Raw genomic sequence first — 17,035 nt, 5'->3', positions numbered from 1 at the left:
ATATTACCGAATATCATATTGTCCTTGAAAGTCAGGTGAAACTGTTGTTGAAGAGTTACTTATCCAACATCACGATATTGAGGACAGTGTTTAGAAATCTATAACAGATGTAACCAGATATTTATCCAACATCACAATATTGAGGAAAGTGCTTAGAAATCTTTAACAGATGTAACCAGATATGTATAGACATCTGTATTATGAGTGCTATACATAGATTGCATAGTCATACATGTGTTTATTTTTTTAAATCAGGCTGTGCAATTGTTGTATGTCATGTGCAACTAAATCTAGATGATTCGACGCTCAAAGGAGATTAAACTGTATTTGTATTTATACATTGCAGTTCAAATGATGTTTTAATGTTTTTGAGGCTGCATTTATAGAAAGTGAAACTGTGATAAAACTGTTAAATATTACAATTTTTCTTTTACAATTTTTGGAAACTGTGATCCTTTTTAAAATATATATATTTTTTATTAACAGGATTTATTATAGAAATTATCGATGTCTTTACTGTCACCTTTGCTCAATTTAATGCATCCTTTCAAAATAGAAATATTATTTCTTAAAAAAAAAACCCTGCAGTAATACTAATAATATCAGACGCTTTCTCTGGTCATTGAAAACATGATTGTTAACATGATTGTCTCTTTTCTCAAAAAAGGATGAGAGGATGCTGCACAGTGAAAACTTGAGGTTAAATACATAAGAAAAAGATAATAATAAAAAGAAAATAACACTATTCAACAGGTCTGTTGGACACTGTCTAGTGCTTTTCGTTCTTTTCTTATCCTCCCGATTTATAGTTGCTTTTGGCATCTGTAATGCTGAGTTTTTCTGAGCCAAAAAGCAACTAAGCAAATACCTTTTCCTGAGACAATTCGCCTTGCAAAACCTCACCTCTGTGCATTAGAAAGGAAACTGTTTCATCCCTGACAAAGCATGTCAGTTACATTTGAGATTCAGATAATCCTTGGATACAAAAAAAATGAGTGTTTGTGTATCTAAAGTTCATGCGAAGATGCAATGTGCTCTTTCTCTTGGTCCTCCAACACACTTTCCTCTTCCTCCATCAGGCACTTTGATTCATTTTCTTCCTGTTCAGCTTCTTTTGCCAAGGGTTTCTCAGCCGTTTCCTCTCTCACCCAGTCTAATATGTCAGAATCTGATTCCTTTGCCTCTTCAGCGAGGGAGTAGATCTTATTTGAGTTGAGGCTGTTTTGTTTCTTTGGAAATAACCCAAAGTCTGTAAAATCCTTAGTGAAATCCTTCCTGGCTTTGTCTTTGAGTATCAGGTCATTTAAAACTACCGCCGATCCATTGGCCACACAGCCAAGAGACTCCCTCGTATTTTCAGCTTTTTGCTGCTGTAGCGCTGCTGTGACATTGTAAAAATGCTGTATTTTTTTCTGCGGAAGAGCCGAGGAATACTGAAGTGAGCTGTCTGGATGAGAATCATCGGAGGCCGCTGTGGCCGTCTTGTTTGCATGAGTACTTTTCCGGTTGCCTTTCATCATTCCGATGACTTCGTAGCGGAAGCTAGAGATATCCTGCTTCATCTCCTGTCGAAGTAACGAGAGTCCAAAGTTTACATTGGTTTTCATACAAAGTGCATATTTAAAAGTGCACTAAGCAGTTTTGATCATTTAAATTGTTTCTTGCAATGACTAGAATTTTGACTGTCTAAAATGCACACTGAAATCAAATGAAGACTTACAGACATACTATATCAAAAAAATTGTTTTATTGAGGGTGGACCCCTCAGAGCGGATACCATTTTGAAATCACATGACCATCTAAATACAATTTTACTAAAAAAAAGCACATTCAAAAAAATCAATATGGTTGTAAATGCATGAGTAAAATATCGTAGATTATTTTTACAGTTGCATTGGGCAGTAAAAAACTTTTGGTGTGCTTTAATGCTTCATCTACACCAATAGGGTGTGAGTATAGTACAAGGCTGTTGTTATATGTAAGGACTGGTAAAACACGAAGTTACTTATTGCTTGCTATTTGATCTCAAATCAATGTGAGCATAAAATAAAATCTATAATAAAATGACTATTTGCAAGTAATTTTCATTGTTTACTTTAAAATTTTCCTCTGTGAGTCCCTCTTCAGTCTTGGCGTCTCGAATCATAGCCGCCACATATCGTTTTACCAAGTTTCTCAAGACCTCCTGCATTTAAGTAAAGAACAGAACAGTAATTGGTGGACAAATAAAGAAAATCAATGCAAGATAATAGAAACCATATTTTTGATGATAAGCAACCTGGTATTGATGGTTGAGTCTCACGTTTTCAGCAGCTCTTCTCTGAAATGACGATAAGAAGAGCATTTGTAATTCAGTTAGTTTATGTCTGTCCCCTACTATATTAAAGTGGCTCCTCACTGTAGGAAAACCAAGCACACTGGACATCTTATGACACATACTTAATGAAATTTCCTTTGCTGCATTACGTAACCTTAACATTTTCAATCATACTTAATTTGCGTTTTTATCATGTCATATGATTATTTATTTAAACTAAATTTAATATAGGAGCTAAGAAGAAGAACAAGCAGGAGAAGAACAAGTCTCACCCCTAACGTCCCAAATGACTCAGTCTTCTTTGACCTCCTCTTGAACACATGCACTTTAATCCATGTAATCAGGTAACATATGGATTTAGGACTGGTAATAATGTTGAAGGGAGGTGGCAAGGTGCCTCCTTCCTCAAAATAACTCATCCATAATTTAGTTCTGGCAAATTTCCACTCAATATCAGCATGGTCCTTCAAAAAAGCCAGAACACACTATTTGTGAGAGGTAAGTCATTACTGAGAAATGTACTTATAGATTCATACCAAAAGTGCACAACGAACAGAACATTGTACCGTATTTTCTGGAATGTACATCATGTGGCAACTTGATATAGCATGTAAAACATGCACAAAGCACAACATGTATTTTTTTTCTTTTAATTCATTTAGGCTTGCTATTTATATTTAATGCTGTTTATTGTTCTATACTTCTATTTTTTGTTTCTGCACTGAATAGCATCAATAGTCATGTGCAACTTGTTTTCCCAGAAAATACGGTATATGCAACATGTAACAATTACTGGTGTAGGATGTCATGAAAATATGTCTACAAGTGCAGAAGTCAGAGCTCGGAATGAACTTACAGCGATATGCTGATAGGAATTGTTCATCATGGCAATGAGCATATTGAGAAGGACCACCAAAGAGATGATATTATATGTACCAAACATGGTGGCACCCACAAATTCTGTAAACTTGTGGTCAGCTTGGACATTGGTCACATACAGATTGATCAACCCAAAAATGGACCAAAACAACGATTGCAGGGTCTCAAATAACCTAAAACAGAGTACAAGCAAGATTAAAAAGGGCAGTTTCAACTTTACTTTTTTAGATTAAACTGATTTATAACTGGCAATAGATAAGTGATAGTTCAACCAAAAATGATAATTCTAGCATTAATTACTCACTTTCATGTTGTTTCAAACCCATAAGACCTTTGTATATTTATTGAACACAATTTTGAGATATTTCTAAAGATATCCAAGGGCTTTCTGACTCTGCATAGACAGCAATGCAACTGAAATGTTCAAGGCCCAGAAAAGTAATAAGGACATTGCTGCAATAGACCATGTGACATCAGTGGTTCAACTGTAAATCTTATGAAGCTATAAGAATACTTTTTGTATCCAAAGAAAACAAAAGTACTAACTTTATTCAACAATTTACTCTCTTTTGTGTCAGTCTCCACCACATTTACCACAAAGCATCCCTTACGATGTCCTCACTGTGTTTCTAAGACTTGAAGGTTTCAGTTACATTGCTCTCTATGCAGATTTCATCAAAAACTATCTTAACTTGTGTTAATAAGATGAACAAAGGTCTTATAGGTTTGGAGCTACATGAGGGTGGGTAATTAATGACAGAATATTAATTTCTGGGTGAACTATACTTTTGAAGTATAAGATATTAGACACTTTCCTCAAGACTTACGTAGAGAAGGCATTGTTTTGACGCTCACAGCGGATGCCTTTGCATTCCGTGCTATTGCTACTCTCATAGTAGAAGTAAAGCTGGTTGAGTCCATTCGCAAAAGCAAGCAACACCAGGCAGTAGATGAAGAGGAACTTTAGGATGTCCAGAAGCATCCGTCCTAATGATATCTGCAAAGGACCTAGGTGAGAGTTGGCTGTGAAGAGTGAGATAAGGCGTAGTGAGCTGAAGATGTTGGCAATGGCGAAAACTGCCTCAGCCACTAGTGTGGGGTGCCACATTTCCCAGGTGTTCCTGGGTTTACAACCACTGTACTGTTAAGAAAGACAAAAGTAACAGTTAGTAAGTAACTCTTGATTGTTTTCCAGGTGATTCCCAACAGTGACTGAGATGTAATGTACCTTAAAATATGCAACAATCTTCAGGGATATGGTTGCAAGATACAAGGAATTCATCACAAAGTCCATCAGATTCCACCAGTCATGGATATAATCCTGAAATCCACCATCCCACATCTGCTTGATCTCTGTCCATATGAATCCTGCAAGAGCGGCCAAGAAATTTAGTTGGTTTAGGTTCAAAGACATTCATGGTTTTCTGGTCCAAGACGACCCATGAAAACTTGCATGTAGAACATTACAAGCCAATAGCTCAATTCCTGTTCATAGAATTATAGGCATCGGTTCTAGGTCTCACCTAAAACCCAGGGTAGGATCATCCACTCCACTGTGGTGGGCTTTGGACCCTGGCGATCGGGATTGTTAGAGACTATGTGCTGAGAGGCTAGCAGTAGCAGGAAGAGGAAGGTCAGGTAGGAGGCTGTGTGGCAGATAAACTTGATGAAAGGCTTGCGAATGAACAAGCCGTAGCGGCTCTTAGGTGCCACCAGGTAACAGAGGGAGAGCAGGGGGAACATGAGGCCGATGAAGACGCAGGTGATGAACTTGCCAGCCCAGTGACGTCTCCTCCAGCCAGGAAATTCATCATACCAGCGTGAGGCCAACAGCTGCTGGCAATTTGGCTGAGCTACAAACTGAGAGAGAAAAGAATACAGGGAAGAGAATACAGGGAAATCACATGTTACTATCTAAGTATGAACAGGTGGTCTGGGAAACAAGCTGCCAACTCTGTAATTTAGCTTTTTCCCATCGTTCGGACGTTTCATCATGAGATTTCCCAGAATTCAAATTTTTTTACCATTTGCAAGACATACTACAATTTTACCTCTGTGTACATATATTATATTGGCATAGTTTGTGTATGACATGGGACCATTAACTTAGACAAATATCATTACGCCATGTATTCCACTCTTACTGAGCAATAAACTGTCCGTAAAATTAAGTTACAGCTCAAGCAAACTATACATCAGTGTTTTTAGCAGATTCCCTAAAGCCAGACTCCAGGATACCGTGTGAAGTGCGCATTAGTGTCTTATAAAGTCAGAATGATAAAGTGAACATGAACGCTGAGGCAGGAGGTCTGAGTTTCTTCCATTTATTCCCCATCAGACTGCTGAGCCTCCTACGGAATAGTTAACATGTTGCTTCATACTGGAAGATATTCAAACACTTAGAGAAAGGTTTGCAATGTGATTTGACAACAGTATTGTTGTAGCCAAAGCGGTTCAATAGCAAAGTGCCACCTATAAGTTGTAAAATATTAAAAATGTAAATAATTTTAGTAATAAATGTACTGAAAAGCCAGTTTTCAAGCTGGTCCGTAGTAATAAAACTTTATTTAATGTAAAATATAATGTAATCAGAAACAGCAACTAAACTAAAAATAATTATTAAATATAAATTAAATTAAATTAAATTAAATTAAATTAAATTAAATTAAATTAAACGAAAATGCAAAAGTAATCACTAGCAGTAATACTGAATACTGAATGTGGCTATTTAAAAGATATCAAATGAATACACTATTGTAACAATGTATAATTAACTAAATATGAAATTACGATAAATTCAAAAGCAAAGTAAATTCAAAGAATGAAAAACAACACAAATTTAAATGTAAGCTAAAAGACAATCTTCGACAAAACTAAAAAAATTCAATACAAGTGTACCATGTCTTCTATATTGATTGCAGAAACGGTAAATTAAAGCTTTATGGTTTGCTCTTAAAATTAAACTTAGTAGTCAAAACTGCCTGCCACCTAATGGACAAAGCTGTAAGTTAAAGCTTGTAAGTTAAATCAGCTTTTAATCTTTGCAACTAAAATTTTGATACAAATTGATACAAAAATGTTTTTAATTATTTGCATGGCCAAGCAAATACTACGGCACTTGCAGGCATACATCGACTCTTGATGGTTATTTGTTCTTCTCCATCATCCTCTTCATCTTGTCTCCAGTGATTTGCCCAAAGCCATTACCAGAGCATCTAAAATGTCAAGCGGAAGTGGGAGGGTGCCTAACCAAATTACAAACAAATGCATCCTCATTACAGCAGAGCCAAGCATTCTGGGGGCGATGAGGTCAAGTCTGAGATGATTTTAAGTGTTCTCTGTCGGGGCTGATTTGCACGGTACAATCTGTTCTACCGCTCAACTAAAGGACTCTCTGTATCGGGCGAAGACAATACCTTGATACACCTCAGCAGGACAAATACATCTACCATAAAAAAAGGCTCTTGGCATGTGTCTTTTTACTGCTGTACTCTACAACAACAAGTGAAAAACGGGAATAAGAACTATACAACTTGAAAGCTTTTTAACATTTTCTGTTAAAAGTGCCATCTTTAATACAATTTCCAAATCACAGTGCATGTATATTATGAACTAATTAAGCGCATAATTTGAAATGCTTCACCTCCACAATGAATGAATAATCCAATCAATGTTAAAGGCACAGGTATTTTTCTTATCCATTCACAGCAAACAGTATGCAGCCCGTTCTTTACTCATACAATCTAATGACTGATATCTTTCCATCTGCCTAATACAAAGCATGCTGCATTTGATCAGAACTGTTCTCTGATATTACAGTCGACATCCACATGCACCGTTTAATTGGAAGCATTCTAGTAACATTTACAATAACAAGATTAGTGCTGATGTGGCTGTCACCGCCATTTCCAAGACTGTGTGACTGCTGGAACGAATGTCATTTAATATGAACTTAATCATATCTAACATAATCACGAGCTGAGAAGAATATAACCGATGGATATTTAAGCAATTCGCATACAGTAAACAACAAAGTGCATATTTAGGGTGTAATGTCTTTGCAAAACCAAAAGAGGGCAAAATGATTTCAGCAACAAAGCTTCAGTATGACTAATTGCTGCATTATATATATTTTTTCTTTATTACTTATTTATTTTAATATTAGCATATATTTATATTAGTCATTTCTGTTCCATGTTTACGCTGCATTACAATAAACACTGAAATTAGGCTTGTGGATTATTTTCTAACCAAATTCGAGCAGACTAAATTTAATAGGCAAAGTAATTAGTAGCTATGAATCCAAACTTTATGCCAAAAGCAGATATGACTCCTACACTGAAATAAGTCATAACAGGTCAAAAGGGCCCCTTTTATGAGATCTACGTAGGCTGAGGCATGTGACGACCTTGTCAACTGTGAAGTAAATTACCCGACTCTCAGTTTGGGTTTGTAACACTTCAGTGCTTTTGAAATTAATGCACAATGGAGGCTTGAGTTTCATCTGGCTCAGGTTTTGCTATAAGAGGACCTTCTTGCTCATAAAGTATACGTGGGAGTTAATTTGCCTTTAGCTTAGTCAATCTTAGGAAAGATAGAAATTATAATCTGCAAGAACTAATTATCTTATAAAATATATAGATTTTACCTAAAAAGATATAGTATTTGGACATTGTAGCTGTGTATAAAAATATATAAATGAATGCTGCTGTGTTAATAAAAAAATTAACCAAATTGCATTTGAAATTTACAAATTATCAATATTTTTATAGCATTATTTTTATACAAATTAAAATTCTGTTAAATTTGAATCTATTTAACTTATTTTGTCTTCTGGGAAATACGCAAGCATGTTTTTTTTCCCTTCTGGAGCATCAGTAAGCGTTTGAAACTTATGTAATAGCTGCATATGAGTCCTTCAGTTGTCCTCAGCGTGAAAAGTTGAAAAAATTGAAAAGTCATTGTTGCAAAGGGAGCAAATACACAAAAATGCTGCAAAACCAAAGAATATGTAGGACCAGAAGGGTGTTTCTGAAGAACAGCAAGCAGTTTAACAGTTCAGGACAAACAAGGGTCTCATGAACAACTATCAATAAAAAAATGCAGCTGTGAATTATTCAGGTAAGAGCACTGAAACTATAAAATGTCAAAAAAAAGGTCATTTTAATAAATTCAACTATCATTTTCTCTTGTGGACTTTATGTAATCATCTTTTATGTGAAATATCTTATTCAGGTCAGTACTAAATAGACAATAACATGCATTTTGTACAAGGCCTCCTATTTTGGTAAAATAATTAAGAAGTTGCAGATTTTGAAAGGGGGGTGTAAACTTTTGACCTCAACTGTACATGACTGCAATACCAGATCTGTACCTCTTTTTGGCGGTATTTGATGGCCAACTTCAGTCGAGCCAGCTCATTATTGGCCTCATCCTGCAGCAGGTTTACATCATCACGGAAATTGAGGATCAGCTCCAGTTCGCGTGAGGACCGGGTTTGGTCCAGGAGGTTCTTCGCAAAGCGTTTGCACTGATGGGAGAGCTCCTCGTATTCTGCCTTGAATTCGTTTTCAACTTTGCTGAGCTCCTGGAGCTCCCAGCTGAGCTGGAAGGCGGTGAGGAAAGGATCCTCGCTGGACAGGGCGATGAGAGAGGGGCTGGCCAGGGCCTTGTAGATGTTCAGTCGGGAGCGTGAGTGCCGCAGGCTGTCCACATCCGAACTGGAGACACACTCCATACAGTTACAGCGCACCTCGTGAGGCTGAGGGACCGAAACACCTTTCTGAACCAGCATCTTGATGATCTCGTAGTTGTTGGTGTGGGCTGCCAGGATGATGGGAGTGATGTCAGGAGTGAAGTCTGAGAACTGCTTATTGAGCAGGATGGGTGGTACCTGGTTAGAAAATGAAAAAGATGACTTAAATTCATCTGATGGCACATGTATGCACTGTATTCATTTATTTTTACTATGCAATGGATTAAAAGCAATTAACACATTTAAAAAAACTAATCTGAAATCGAAACAGAGTATCCTTTTATTACAACTGAACAAACCAAATACGGTATATTATAAAATAAAATGTTAACATTTTTTTAAATAAATGCCACTTTGTTGGATACTTGGTCATTTAATGCATATATACCCTAGGAAAAAGTAATACATTTAAAATACAGTAATTTCATACCAAGTATAGTTCAAATCTATTAACATATTTACTGACATATCACTCAGGACAATAATAATTAAACTTTAATTGAAATACACAACACACATTTCTTATTATTAAGCTTAAAAAAATTGTAATGTTACTATTAATGAAGATTGTATTATCGTTGAATAGTATATGTATATAAAATATTTAAAGTGTACCTGAAGTATACTTGCAATAGTTCTACTTTAGTACAAACAAATATATTTAATTGCACTTCTGCAATTGTCACGCTTGTGGTTTGGCGGGAAGAGCACACGACAAATAAAATAAACTTAAACAGGTTTAATCCTTTTAAACGGGCAAAATAAACATATACAAGCAGGCAGGCAGAACATAAACCACATAAGGATCTTGACGATCGGACAAACGTGAACTCAAAACACAGGACTTAAATACACAAGGGAAATTAACAAGACACGGCTGAAGACAATAATACAATTAACACAAAGGGAAGGTAGGGCACAGAGAGCACATGGCACCAGACAAAAACAATAACACAGAGTCCAGAGACGTGACAGCAATACTTGCTCAGATTAAAGTGCATTAATAGATACCATTTTTTTATTTTTTATTTGGTACCAGTTTAGTATACCAAAAGCACACTTGCAGGATATTTTTATTAAACACATAAATACTTAGCATGAAATAAATTTACCCCCAACACCCCCGGCAAATAACACACTGAATAATCTTTTTGTTTTATTTCCTTTTTACAGCAATAATCTTTATCAATGAATAATCTTTGTTTTATTTATCTTTCTGTCATTTTGTTGGTAACATTTTTTTTACGGTTTCTTAACTATTTGCTTATTAGCATGCATATTACTAGAATATTAGCCATTTATTATTAGTAATTAAGCGCATTTTAATTCCTTATTCTACATTGCTAATCCTACCCAACACCTAGACTTAACTGAAAGGCTGCAAAATTTATGACTGTGACTTTATTTTGTACTATATGATTTTTTTTTTTAAATATACAAACATTTAAATATGCAAAACATTGGATGAGTATTGAGAGACAAGTGTAGACAAGCATTTAGTGTCGAAAAACAATCGCCGTGATGAGGATGCATTTGCTTTACAATTGGCATCTCCCCATGAATCGCTGAAATAGCCACACTCTCTGGATGAAAACCCCCACAATTAAGGCCTCGTTATTTTTCAGATCTCAGATGTGAAAGACAGCTATGACAATGAAAACTGAGGAATAATCCAAACGAGAGAGGAACACAAATGCATAAATTAAGCCGAAAAGGTATAAAACAATAGGAGTGTCCACTGTTGGTTCAATAATGATGAAATGCAAGCTACATCAAATGACCCAGACACTGGCAGGGAAAAAGGTCTTTCCTAAAAACCCTCTGAGCACACAGGGAACGAAAAAAAAAAACACTTGGGAGAGAGGCTACAGATAGGCCTGTGATCACTTTGAAGTAGCTGCAGAGCTTCAGTAGCAGAGAAGAACCGTGTGAAATCCTGTCTGGAGTTTGGCAAGGTTTTTGCTTGAAAAGCATAATAGTGACCCAGTTGCAACGAGAAAAGATTCTGTGGTCATATAAAACCGAGCTTTTCTAACCAAAGCAAAACTAAAAGTGCCCAAAACTACAAACAACAATGCATCCGATAATTTACACGGGTTTAGAGCACAATACTGAAGCACCGGTTTTCATCAGCAAAGATGACGCACTTTTTTCAAAACAGAATAAAGAATGTCTGGCACAATACAGCAGGAAATACAGCAACCTGTTTCAGCCTGGTGTTCGGGAGTAGGTTCTCCTAAAGGACAATGTTTCGGACGAAGGCAAGGATAAATAACATCACCCAATTTCAGAACAAGATAGTGAATGTCCTGAAATGATGTGGTTGAAGCGTTAATCCGTAATCCTAATCCAACCACGAAGTACATGCAGTACTCGAATCGTGGCGCAAGTTTAATTTGTTATCCTAAGAAACTAGAGCATCCCTGCCAAGAAGTCATCATATGTGAAAATAACTATGGTCTTTCACCCGAAAATGAAAATTTGCTCACCCTCGAGTATTTCCAAAAATGTATGAATTTCTTTGTTCTGCCAAACAGAAGGATAGCAAACTTATTTCAAAGGAAATAATGACAGAATTTTCATTTTTGGGTGAACTATTCTTTTAAAAGACTTATACATGTCATTCTTGCCTAAACATACTGTATTAAAATAACCTATAAAACAGTGTTGAGTTGTCAGATGGACCATACAGAGCTGATTACAGTCACAGTGTTTTTTAGTACTGTAATTAAAGTGCCCCTATTATTTTGGTTTTGGGAGTCCCCAACAACAGGCTGACATGCGTGGAAGGTCAAAAAACACTTTCATCGTCTTACCATACGCATTTAATTTGAACTCACTTTCTTAAGGACTCTCATTTTCCCAAACCTCTATTTCTAACGCTCCAAAAGCGCCACCTAATGGCACAGAATGAATTAGCATTTTCATTCAGACCAACAAGTTGAAACGGCTTGGGATTCGTTTGAAAAACAACTTGTTTCAACGATTCAGAGTCGACTCTTTCTTTTAACTTTCAGATTAAAACTATGCAGGATGTTTACATTCACTTAGAGCTGTGTTACACACCGAATGGTAATTTCCAAAAATCCTTAACGTGGGCACTTTAATGAAATGTTGCATTAACCGATTCCCTTCCAGTGCGTTAAAACTCTACCTGTATGACTTTCACAGTCTGGACAAACAATGATTATCCTTAAATGGCATAAAATATCCCTTATAAATGTGGAATTTGGAACTTAAAGCATAATGAGGTTAGAACAACTGTTTTAAAAATAGTGAAGTGGATAATATCTAATCCTTTAGTGTAAGTTTGAAAGCAGCTTAAACTAGCGAGCTGTAATATATACACTGCTACATGAAGACTGGGTTCTGTGATCACACCACATTTGGGGGAGAAGGATAAAAAAAAACTGTGAGAGACAGAAAGAAAGAAAGAGCGTGAAAAAGAAAACCAGGCAGCATGCACGGAAAAAGTGATTAAAAGTGCGAAAGAATAATGAGTGGGGAACGAGTGAAGTGAGAGAAAATGAGTTGAGAGTTTATGAATTAAAGCCACATTGAGAAGAGAAGGTGTGATTTGAAGGTAGGGGGTGATTAGCACATTTCGACTGATATCTTCATCCTTTTCACAAGCGCTTCAAGCCCACGGTGGCAACGGCGAAAGCTTGACTATTTGAGGAAGATAATGAAGGCTCCAGTTGAAGAGACATGTTCAGGCTGGCAGCCATACTGATTATCTGCTTCTGCAATATGACGCTTTGAAGCTCGTCCTTAACCACAATAGACTGCAGAGGTGAAGGGAAAAGAATTGGAGAAAGTAGAGGGCTTGACTCAAAATGTCAGTAAGATGACAGTTCAAGCCAGTTTTGTGTTTAATAAGTGAAAAGAAGCCTCGTCTCGTGATTCATTACGCACATCTCCAACAAAGCTGAGGGACAGCTTCTTTTTCAATTTGAATTTGTTTTAAAGAAAGAAAATCTTTACCATTGTGTATTTGACTGACACCTGATTTATGCGACGCAACTTACTCCCAAGTAATGTTGTAAGTGTAATTTTTGCATTTACATCCATGTAGATAAGTTTGATGCTTCATCTGAATAATTTGCTATGCAATGTGAATGGGTGCCGTCAGAATAAGAATTCAAATAGCTGGTAAAAACATTGCATGGTGCACAAGTATCTACATCAGATTAGTATCTTTTGAAGTATAACGTTTTTTAGGAAAACAAGGCAATTAATAGGTGTTTTTAACTTGAATCCATCGACAAATCATGATTTCATAATCCATAATGATACTTCCTCCGATGAAGAAACCCATCTTCTGTTGTCCTCTCACATCCACATCCCATACCATTAAGACTTGTTTTTTCATGTAAACTGTGCTTGATCCGTTCATATTTCTCTCCTGTTTCAGACAAAACACGTCTCACAAAGCGGTGTTACAGACAGAGGACTCATCTGAATTTAAAACCATCACTTAACAAGACACTGAGTGATGGACTGGAGCTATGTTGTGGATTATCGTGATGTTTTCATAAACTATTTGGACTCTCATTCCGACGGCACCCATTCACTGCAGAGACAGAACTTGTCTAAACATTGAACATTTTGCACAAATTTTAATATTAAAGCAAAGAACAAAAGAATCATTTGACTACAGAACAGCCAGTTACCTTCCTTAATATGTGATAAAAACCACAAGGCACGAAGAGAGCAACACTGTGATTATCAAAATCACAATTTAGGAAATCAAAGCAAACAACCTGTTCTGGCGTACTCACTCGCCCTCTTGTGGTCTTTAGACATGCTGATTTAGTAATTTGCATATCAAAAAGTTTTATAAATGTGACATTAATAGACATAGACAGGAAGAGACACAGAGACAGAGGAAAAGAAAAAGCGCTGAGGGATTGAGGAAGGAAAGATCAGATGCGCAGCTGCTCTGGTTTGTGCAGCACCCAGTCTATTCCTATCCAACAATGGAAAATTAAAGTTATAAAAAGTGCACAGACCAGTAAGGTCCCTGTTAAGTCACTCAGTTGGTGAGAGAGCAAGGATCACTTTTTTGAAAAGTAAACACCATTAGAACAACAGTAATTATTAATTCACATGCCTGAGCGTCTGAACACAGACCTTTTTATAGTAGACGGTTTTCTCCTCTGAAAAGAAGCAGACAAGCACACTTTTTCTAAAGTGTTTTTGCGTTTGACAGCTGAGGACTTAATTCCTTTCAGCCCTAAAAGCACTCCTATCTGCGATAACAGGTTGTTTACATGAAAAGTTGATAAGAGATCTTTTGAAGGCTTTGTGTCCAGGGAGACTCAATGAAACATCTGGATAATAAAGCAAACATCTATATTCAGATATGCTCTACAAGTTCTGTTTTGGGGATGCGATTTCAGGACTTAAGCTCTGTTCACAGAAAGCAGGGGAAGACGATGCAAAACGTGTATAATAAAGTATTATTATATAATTACGCAGTTAGGACAGCAAAATAAATAAGCTTTATGACCTTAAATTAATCTGCCCCCAGGAATGTGCTTAATTTGGCAATTAATTGTTTCGTGCAATTAATTATTGGCAGCTAAAAGCACGAAACCATCAATATTAAAAGACCACAAATGTTTATGCGGTTTGCATTTATGCTAACAAATTAGTTTTATGCTGTTAATACGTTTAGATTTTTTTATCATGTACCGGCTTAAACCAGCCAACCCACTTTTCACTAGTCATACTGGTCTAGTTTGATGGTTTTAGAGGAGTCTGAGTACGTATTAGCCGGTCAGGGTCCTCAAAACTAGAATGGTTAAGCTTTGATCATGCAGTTTTCAGTTCTTTTATGGAATATTGTTGTTTTATACTGACAGCTCGTAAACGATTTGTCTAGCTTGAGAAAGAGATGTTATCTAGCAAACTTCAAACAAACCTGTTTCTCTCCGCTGGGCTTCTTGTGGTTCAGCAGGAGCTCCACGGCTCCCACCACCTCTTTACGGATGGCGTGGAGCAGAGCATCCCCGACATATACGTTAAAGCTGAGGAGCAGCTCAATGATCTCCAAGTTCTCATTCTCGATGGCGATGAGCAGCGCGGTGCGCCCCAGGGGATCGATGCAGTTGATGTTGATCTTGAAGTAGATCTCCGCCTCTTCCAGCGCTAGTTTGACGCTGGCGTAATCGCCCTTCTCCACGGCGCTGAGGTAGCACTTCTCCTGCACCGAGAGCTCCGCCTCGGCGCGCACTATCCGCAGCGGAATGCGGTCCCGGTACGAAGAATTGTTGCTTCTGCGATAGTACAGCTGCGACATCGTGACTTAATCCATCGCGAAGCAGTCGGAGAGCGAGGGATAACAGCAAATTAAACACTCAAAAAAAAAAAAAAAAACCTTGGGAATTGAAAGAGACGATTTCGCAGCTTTTATAATAACGGTCTACTTAAAAATCGAGCGCAAGCCAGCAGGTGCGAGGTAATGGACCGCACAGAACCAGCGATAAAACAGCTAGCAGCTAGTTATACAAGTGGTTAGTTTTTGGAACGCTGGATCTGGTCGCACAGATAATAAACGACTTGGAATCCAAGCGGCTTGGCGCGGCCGAATAGGTCGTATTTACGAGTAACGCAACGACAGTCGCTGTTTCTGTTGAGTTATTGAATTGTGCAAAATAAAGGAAATAAAAATTCCAAAACTCAAATATTAAAGTTAAACCATTATTAGTCCCTGGTGGTGTGAAATAAAGCGAGCGAAAAGGTACTCTTGAAATTACGCATGATGTGGTTATCACCTTCTGGGTCTAAACGTGAAGCTTCTAATACAAAACATGCACGAAAGACCATACCGGTGCTTAGTCATTTAAATTAAAGCACGCATACCTGCCAAGACACACTAAATCTCCAAATTACGCACGATGTGGTTATCGCCTTCTGGGTCTAAACATAAAGCTTCTCAAGCAAAATATGCACGAAAGACGATACCAGTGCTTAGTCGTTTAAATCAAAGCACGCATACCTGCCAAAACACACCGAATCTCCAAATTACGCATGCTTACGCAATGACACCGCTATAAACTTAGCCACATAACAACTTCGATTTCATCTTTAAGAATCACGACTAAACTTTTGAAATGGCTGGATTCGCATCACGATTCGCATCAAACGCTTGGCGGTTAAATAAACCACGCACGGTTGAAATCCTCGGACGCTGTTTTGATTTAAAGAGCGCGGCGTACTGAACAAGACACTCACCTTGCTGTCGGAGCAACTTTGATTCTCACGTGTATAGAGCTGATGCGATCAACTTCGCCGATTCATCACCGAAAATACTTTTTGAGGATTATTCCTACGACCACATGAGGATTGCGCACGGATGTTGTGCAGCCACGGCACCGACGCACCGCTGTAATCATGCTGGAATTGCAATTATCCATTACGCCCCAGTAGACGTCTGTCATTGTCCACAGTGCATTGTATTAGCATTTCTTCTCGTCTGTTGTTCCAGTTCAGATGAGCCCCGGTCTGACGTGGATGATGGTGAAAACGATTACCAAATTAGTAGTTAGGCTATATTACGTAATGCACGTGCGCCAGCACAGAGGCGCGCTAATACGATCTAATTTACAAGGAGTAGAATTTGCAATATCCCTTTCGAAGATGTGCTTTTTTATTCTCCGCTGCCACAACAGAGGAGGGACATTTTATTTATAGCTTAATGGACGTCCACTAAACTTTAAAACCTGTCTCTCTAAGCATTTTAGAAATGTTAGAGGAGACAGGTGGTTGTGAATTGTAAAGAATTCTGGCATCTCAATGAACAGATCAGTCATGATAAATGTAATAAATTGATTTGAAAAGGTGTTTGCTCGCACCATATGTCTCGATTATTATAAAAAAAAACGCAAGAATCTGACTACACTGAAGCATGATTTATTAAGAAGACCTGGTTCTAAAGAGTCATTTATTAAGGAATCATACTGGGCCGGTCGTTATTGATTAAAGGGGCCATATGATGCTATTTTAAAGATCATTATTTGGAGTATTTGGAGTAACAAATTATGCTGACATGCTTTAATTTAAAAAAAACACATTATTTT

At 37.3% G+C, this 17,035-nt stretch overlaps 1 protein-coding gene across 1 annotated transcript; it reads right to left on the bottom strand.

The window, feature by feature from the left end:
• Positions 1–484: 484 nt before the first annotated feature.
• trpc4b (transient receptor potential cation channel, subfamily C, member 4b) lies at positions 485–16,518 on the bottom strand. Its single transcript, XM_043259084.1, has 11 exons — positions 16,191–16,518; positions 14,878–15,260; positions 8,571–9,089; positions 4,720–5,056; positions 4,425–4,564; positions 4,024–4,337; positions 3,174–3,369; positions 2,590–2,781; positions 2,279–2,320; positions 2,096–2,185; positions 485–1,565 (listed from the first exon to the last, which is right to left on the bottom strand). The coding sequence occupies exons 2-11, from the start codon at positions 15,253–15,255 to the stop codon at positions 1,008–1,010; spliced, it is 2,766 nt and encodes a 921-aa protein (XP_043115019.1). The 5' UTR covers positions 15,256–15,260; positions 16,191–16,518; the 3' UTR covers positions 485–1,007.
• Between the last annotated feature and the right edge of the window lie 517 nt (positions 16,519–17,035).

Source organism: Puntigrus tetrazona, chromosome 15, assembly GCF_018831695.1.
Source record: "Puntigrus tetrazona isolate hp1 chromosome 15, ASM1883169v1, whole genome shotgun sequence".
In the NCBI taxonomy this organism is placed as follows: domain Eukaryota; kingdom Metazoa; phylum Chordata; class Actinopteri; order Cypriniformes; family Cyprinidae; genus Puntigrus; species Puntigrus tetrazona.
The sequence above is the reverse complement of the archived record's forward strand: the minus strand, read 5'-3'. Positions and strand labels throughout refer to the sequence as shown.

What these genes read in the sequence shown, in the direction of transcription:
- trpc4b (XM_043259084.1), bottom strand. Translation starts at nt 15,255, where the DNA reads ATGTCGCAGCTGTACTATCGCAGAAGCAACAATTCTTCGTACCGGGAC. An exon ending in TCAAATACCGCCAAAAAGAG is followed by an intron (nt 5,057 to 8,570) that starts GTACAGATCTGG and finishes TTTCTCTCTCAG; the next exon opens with TTTGTAGCTCAGCCAAATTG. An exon ending in ATTCCTATCAGCATATCGCT is followed by an intron (nt 2,782 to 3,173) that starts GTAAGTTCATTC and finishes GCTTTTTTGAAG; the next exon opens with GACCATGCTGATATTGAGTG.